At 38.2% G+C, this 6,838-nt stretch overlaps 1 protein-coding gene across 1 annotated transcript in view; it reads right to left on the bottom strand.

Moving 5' to 3' along the window:
* The window catches only part of TERF1 (telomeric repeat binding factor 1), a 16,099-nt gene that overhangs the window by 2,331 nt on the left and 6,930 nt on the right, over positions 1–6,838 (bottom strand). Inside the window, exons 5-9 of the mRNA XM_026033868.1 lie at positions 6,026–6,175; positions 3,890–3,999; positions 3,335–3,397; positions 3,201–3,259; positions 2,290–2,351 (exon numbers count right to left, since the gene is read on the bottom strand). Coding sequence (XP_025889653.1) covers positions 2,290–2,351; positions 3,201–3,259; positions 3,335–3,397; positions 3,890–3,999; positions 6,026–6,175 — 444 coding nt within the window. The remainder of the gene's footprint in view (positions 1–2,289; positions 2,352–3,200; positions 3,260–3,334; positions 3,398–3,889; positions 4,000–6,025; positions 6,176–6,838) is intronic.

Here is a 6,838-nt window from a genome sequence, read left to right as displayed (position 1 = left end):
GAAAACCTACATACTCTTAGTATTGCTTAATACACAAATAACTTCTGAATTTGACCACTGTCTGGGCTTTACTTATTTTGTAATTGCTCTGAAGGAACAAAGAAGCCCTTAAAGTGTTTTTAATAAAGGCAACAGGGGAGCCAGCAAGATGGCTAAAGCCCTATTTAGTTGTGCTCAGTGAAAGTGTGGATTCTTAAAAACCAAGAGAGAAAACAAATATACAACACACCCTACAAAGTGCATTACACGAAGACCTATTGATTTCAACTAACAGCATGTCAAACTGATTGAAAAGTCTTGCCACAAAGAATACCTCACTCACTAAGCACTGTGGCAGGAGCAGACCCAGGGGAAGCAGCTTGGTCTCTGCAAACCCTTGGAAATGTTAAACTTGCCTAAACTTGTCTGTCTATGAAAAACACTTCATGTAACTGCTCTTGGTTGGAAACCCAAGCACTGCATGAAGAAAAGACTGGCACAGATCTTTTGCAATATTAGCACCAAATAGTGCTTTTGTTGTTGTTTTTAATAAAATGCCAGAGATTCCACTGGTGTCCTCTCACTCAACTTATTTTGCAGCATGCCAGAAAAACTTTCCTAAATAAAATCTTTATTCAAGTAAGGCAGCTATGCTTGACCTATAGCACCGGACAGAATTCAAGTATTTCCAGCMGCTGAAACAATCACAACCCTTGTCATTTTGTTACAGTGATTGGTTACATTTGCTGTTAAAGAGTTGTTKGTTTTTATGCTTTTTAATTGCYTTTTTTTTTTTTTTTTTAAAGTCTTCTATCYCTCCTTCTAAGTTTCTAACTTTCCCCAGTTTCACATACAAATGAGCAGCCTACATGTTTTTCCCGTTCAYAGTGGGACCCACAGGGAACAGTAACAACGTCCCAACTGCCAGGACCGAATCAGGGGCTGTCCTAGAAGGCGCAGGCAGTTTTCACACCCTCTCCTTGCACTGGCAACAGGTGCTAAGACTGGCTGGACAGACTGGGCCTAGCCCAGCGCTGTCCTCGAGCTACCACAGGGACAGTGTCCTGGCCAGGGCTGGTTGACATCTGGCTAGGACAGGTTGCCAACAGAACAACCTTTGTTTTGCCAGCCAGACTGTGTAGACATATCCTCACACATCCAAAAATCTTGTTAATCTGCAGAATTACAGATTTTTTTTTCCCCCCCAGCAATGTGGTATCTTTTGATTATACAAGGGACCCTTTTTCTTCTGCAATTTGTCCAAATCTAAATATATGCAAATAATTTTCACACAAGTGGCTGAATTCTGAAGACCTGGATTTTCAGACCCATTATTTAAGCAAATAGATAAGCAGGTTTCAATTAGACAACTGCCACAGTGCAGGGGAACAACAAAAAAAAACCYCACTAAAGTATAACTGCAGTACAAGCAGTTGCTAAATATTCAGAGACACTTACACCCAGTTTTCAGTAACACTAACACCCTAAAGGAGTTTAAGATTAAGAAAATCAAGTGCACCTCCTTCCAGTCGCACTGCAGAYTGTTTGTACGGAGCTGAATGAAAACCCAGCAATGAAAGGGCTGCAAAGGGGCACGGAAGCAGCACAGTGCAAAGCCCTTWATAAGGGGAGGGCAAGCAAGAGCCAACAAGGCCAGCGCAGAGCGAGACGCTGGACAAGGCAGCTCTGGACATCAACAGCTCTGACATTCACCGCATTCCTCCGTGCACGCAACGGATCTTACATAACCCACACGATCAGGCAGAGGAGCAGATTCACTGGTTAAAAGGCCACTATCATTGCTCTCCACACAGCCCCCTGTGAGAGGTCTTGCCATTGCAAACACCAGCAGAGAGAGAACAGACCTATGCTTTCCTCARTGCTCAGAGGACACTGTTGTGAACTTTAACTTCCGTAAATATTCTTAAAAGTTTAGGACTAAGCACAGTTCTCCTTGAGGACTAATAAAAAACACACCCACACGTGTAGGTTCATCCTCCCATGGGAGGTTCATCCTCCTACGTTGCATGAAGGTTGAGGTGTCAGAAGAATGAAACAGCTGGCAGGGAAGTGTACAGAGGTAGATCTGAGGCCACAGCCACACAAAGCAAAACAGCAARTGATGACAGCATTTGAGGTAATCTTAGGGACAGTGGCACTTGARCAACAGAGAGACTACCAAACCCAGGCATTTTGAATTGCATCCCTAGGGGCCTATTCAGATAAAAGTTGGAAGACAAGCAAACAAAAACCCTATTAAGGGTGCAAATACTTTATTATCTCCACTTGGAAGAGGGAATGGAYACAAACCTGCCTTTTTCGACCACATGCCCAAGCATCATGTTTTTCTATATTCTTCAAGCTGTCCAGACCTAGGAGACATTTGAAATACATCCAGATCAGTGTGAAGCAGTCTTAGTGAGTCAATCACATAACATTATTATGTTATTATTGACAGAGTGAGATAACTTCAGTATATCTCTGTGTACATGAGTATACATCTTCATAAATATATACGTATTAAGAGCTGTGTGCAAAAAAAGCTCAAAGACTCAGAAAACTTTTCAAAAAAGGCTATTTTTATAACAGCTTATGAAAGAATGCTTTAAGTAATTAAGCAAAACCTAGCACATAATATATATTCACTCTTTCCATTAACTTTAAATTTTAAAGAGAAAAAAAAGAAAAATAATTAGACATCAGACACTGGCTATTTGTGGCAACAGGGTACTAATGCTTTTCAGAATGGAGGTACAACACAAATCATGCAATATATAAGTATTTTTAAAATACTACCAGGAAAGTTAGGCATAAGCATCCTAGTTTTGGGCATCTTAAACATCATTTTTTACCATGAACCAGTCAGCCTCTTTAGCTTATTCTCCCTAGAATTACTAGGTCAGAAGCCCAGGAGAAAAAAAATCAATACTGTATTGATCACATTCTTTGGGATAGAATACCATAACCTTAATAAAAAGACAAGAAACATAAAAAAAGTAAATGAGTTTGCAAGATGAAATGCCTGGGAACCTTGGGCCATTTCATACTTGTAAGTGGGGCATTGTTGTGCACAGTGTTTGTACAAATCATTTTTTTCCCTACCATAATTATTTTTCCAGGAATTCAATCATTATCTGGAGAGGAGTTAACAAACCATCGACTCTTTGTCTGGAAAGAGCATTCACATTGTTTTAGCAGCATAGAAGTTAGCTGGTACTCACTTTGAAGAGCACTTCTTTTTCTGTGTTTGCCTCCTGAGCGAGTCCTGCAAGAAACATAACTGTAATAAAAGGTACTGACAACTTCCATGAATGTGTATGAGCATTAGCAGCAGCAGCAACAAAAATCGTTCTACCTTCCTTTGAGTTTTCTTCCACTTTCAGATGACTGATTTGTAGTACTCAGCTCTTCCATAAAGCTAAAAGAAAACATACACACCCCCACCAAGACAAGATATTTAAGAGACAAGGCATTTCAAATGTTTTTTTTTTTTTTTCTGCTCCATACTTCAATTCTTTACAGCCTAATATTTTTTTCTCTAAGTTTTTGATCAAGTCTTATATCAAGCCTCTTTCAGATGTAATTGTGTTATAGGTCTTCCTTCTCCAGGAGGCCTATATAGCCCAAAATTAAAAAGATTAAAGCAAATAAAAACAAAGTAAAAGCTTGAAATGTTTTTAATTCAAGACTGACAGCTGTTTGAACTGAAAAAAAGTGCCTCTCCAAGTACTTAAAGTCAAGCTATCCAATGCAAATGCCAAGAGCAACAATCAAATTTAGAAGTTCAATACAGAAGAGAACATATTTGTAATTTTCATTTTCTGTTGAATGGCAATTTTAGAATTTAACATTCTTCCTTCAACCTATTTCTAGTTCAAGCTGTCTCAGAAATACACGGCCGAATACAAACCTCGGATTTGCCTCCAAATCAATTTCTTCTTTTGTTGCACTGACATCCACAGCTTCATTCTGCAATACTGTTGCTCCTAAGTCTTTAGCCTCCATTTGTTTCGTGGCAGCCTGCACAAAATGGAGTCAATATTTTAAGACCCAAACAGTACCTAAAATAATCTTTGTAAGAAGTTATTTAATGTACCTTCTATTAGAGCTAACAATACTTACTTTCAAGACTCTTTAACATAGGGCACTACCATTACAATAACATGTTTCAAAATAACAATTGTAATGAGATTAGAAAAAAAAATGGATTTTGGCCTAACAGCTAAAAATTCAGAAACTTTAGGCATAGTTACAGCTAATTTTTACAGGTACACCAAGAGAAATCGAATTAGGACTTGCAAAGCAAGGGAACACAGAGGATATGTTAGATACACTGCAGGAAATAAAGAAGACGGTAAATACTGTGAGAGTATTGCTAAGTCGTTTGTAATTAAAATAGAAGTGAAACACTAATCTCAGTTCTTTTTGCTCCACTCAGCGCAGCATGGGGCAGGATCYAGAAAGCCTACAACATATTCAAAAGACATACGTCTTACCAAGCTTAAGGTAGCTTGCCYTGTTTTCTCAATATAAATCTATTTTAGCCATAAGCAAAACCGATTTTTCCTCCACTGGGGGCCAGGGGAGCAGAAGAGTGGAAAGAGGTCATTACTCTATTGAACTTCTCAAACACCTTAGAATTTGTACTGTTCCCAAATTCCTCATATCTACGTTCTAGAATAAGCAGCACTTTCAAATTACTGCCCAGTTACTGATTAATCAGATGGACGTTTACATGGTACAGATCCTGTTTCTTGGGCTTGCAGTATCTGCAGATTGTACTTAAGGCAGCTAACCCAAATGTTTCTTGAAGCTCAAGAGCTTTGTGAGCAGTGGGTGCCACACTCTTGCAGATTCCAAGCTTGATAGTAGCCCATAAAAAGCAGCCTACAAAATGGTCCAGCTCACAGCAGTGAGAGACTTCTTACATTTCCATATGTGGTACTCAGGAAGGGAAAGAGCAGCTAAAGCTCTAGTGTTTTTCTATGCTTGGGTAGCAGAGAGCTGTGGGAGATAATGGCATGTGGTCCCTTCACTTCCCAAGGTCATTCAGACTAAAGTAAAAATATTTCAGCAGAAAAAAAAAAAGAAAGGATTTGCCACATTGCTGCCAATAAGGACAGCCAGGAGGCCATGCAGGCAGCAGTGGTGCAGCACGGAGGTGTTCGAGAGGGGTTCTGGGCTTTCTCAGATACCTCCAAACCTCTGCACTCTCAGGCTCGAAGACATTGCCTGAGAAAGTGACAGCTGAGTTGCCTAACAAAACATATAGATATTTAGACTGTTAAAATAGTGATTTATTTTATATATATATATATATAAAATACTGAGAGGCTAATTTATCATTCTGGGAGAAAAACAAACTCTAGAGTAATTTCAGGTTTATTTAAAATTTACTTCTTATTCTTTAGGTATTTGTGCTTTCGTAATTGAATAATTCAATGTTCTTTTACAGCAAGTAAACATGAGGGAAATTCTTTACAATCCTCCCAAAGATGAGCTGCAGGAGGAATGTTGTTCTTCGCAATTTTAAATCACCTTTGAGCAATAAGGTTTGTAAGGAACTTGTTTACAGAAAATAAAAAAGAAAACATAGCTTTAAATCTCTAATTATTCTGACATTCCTAGAGCTTTTGACCAAATTAAGCTGTCTAGATCTTTTAGTTTTAATATGATATTTTTATATGTTTTTTTTTCAAGCCAATAAATACATTATCTTTCAGGGTATCTTAGATCAGAACTTGCCTTTTAAACATATTCAAGATGACAGGTGAAGTTCTAACTATGCTTTTTTTAATGCTACTTTTCTAAGCAAAGCAGTTGGGGGAAAGAAAAAAAGGGAAGTTTTAGAGTAATCTTATTCTTTCTATTTTTCCTAAACCTATATTCAAATTCTGTCATTAATGAGACCATCCATAGCAAGATAAGCTTTCCCTCTCAACTTATGCAACAACTGAACACCATCTACACAACTGCCTTGAAAGTAACATTCTATTTAATCTTCTTATGTGTCTCCTTTGAAGTTTCCCAAAAAGTTTAGACATACCTGTATTAAGAAGTTAGCTTCATTGTCTTTCATGAAGAGTTCAACATAGTTCTTTATTTTACTTATCATAAGATCATAACTGAAGTTTTGAAGAAAGGGAATGTAAGGATCCTTGCTCTTAATTATGGTTGCCAGCTTCATCTTTAAAGGCTAAAAAAAGGCCACAGTTTTATATAGTACTTTAAAATATTTTTTCAAAGTAATCTTTGCATCATTCTTCTATACTAAGARTTATAAACAGATAAAGGAGATGACAGCAGTTTTCTGAATATATCTTTATGTCACGGTTTGAAAGGGTTCTCAAGCTAACCAGCAATAGCCCCAGCAGTTCCACCAGTTTYTGCAGTTTACGATGCACAGTCCTTCTGAAGAGAAGCAGACAGGGACTGTCAGAGATCCTGTCTTTTGGCTAACAGGCACTGCACGTATTCAGAGAACAGACCAAAACTCTTACATCTATAAAAAACCTGTTTCTTGGCCTTTTTCAGTCTCCTAGCAGCAGTCCCATTGCTTCCCAATGAAGTTGCTACTCTAAGTAGTTTTATGGATTTCAACAAATTCAGGCATATGCAACAGCTGTTGTAATAAATAGGTATGTGCTCAAAAATGTGTTTTAATGAAGCAACTAACRTGAAACCAGGACGCATCATGACCCACAGATGTCAGCTTTTTCAGATAGAGGTTTAACACCCACTCCATATTAAGGAGTTTTTGTTCCTTCTGATGCTTCTATTTGCCAATGGAGAAGGCGAACAGAGCACACTGCAAGGGTTCAGAAAGAAAATCAGGAGCCTGATTAGAGCAGTGGACTCA

This window comes from Nothoprocta perdicaria, unplaced genomic scaffold (assembly GCF_003342845.1).
Source record: "Nothoprocta perdicaria isolate Ctin4 unplaced genomic scaffold, notPer1 scaffold_134, whole genome shotgun sequence".
Lineage (NCBI taxonomy): Eukaryota > Metazoa > Chordata > Aves > Tinamiformes > Tinamidae > Nothoprocta > Nothoprocta perdicaria.
Note: the sequence above shows the minus strand (reverse complement) of the source record. Positions and strands in the feature narration are given on the sequence as shown.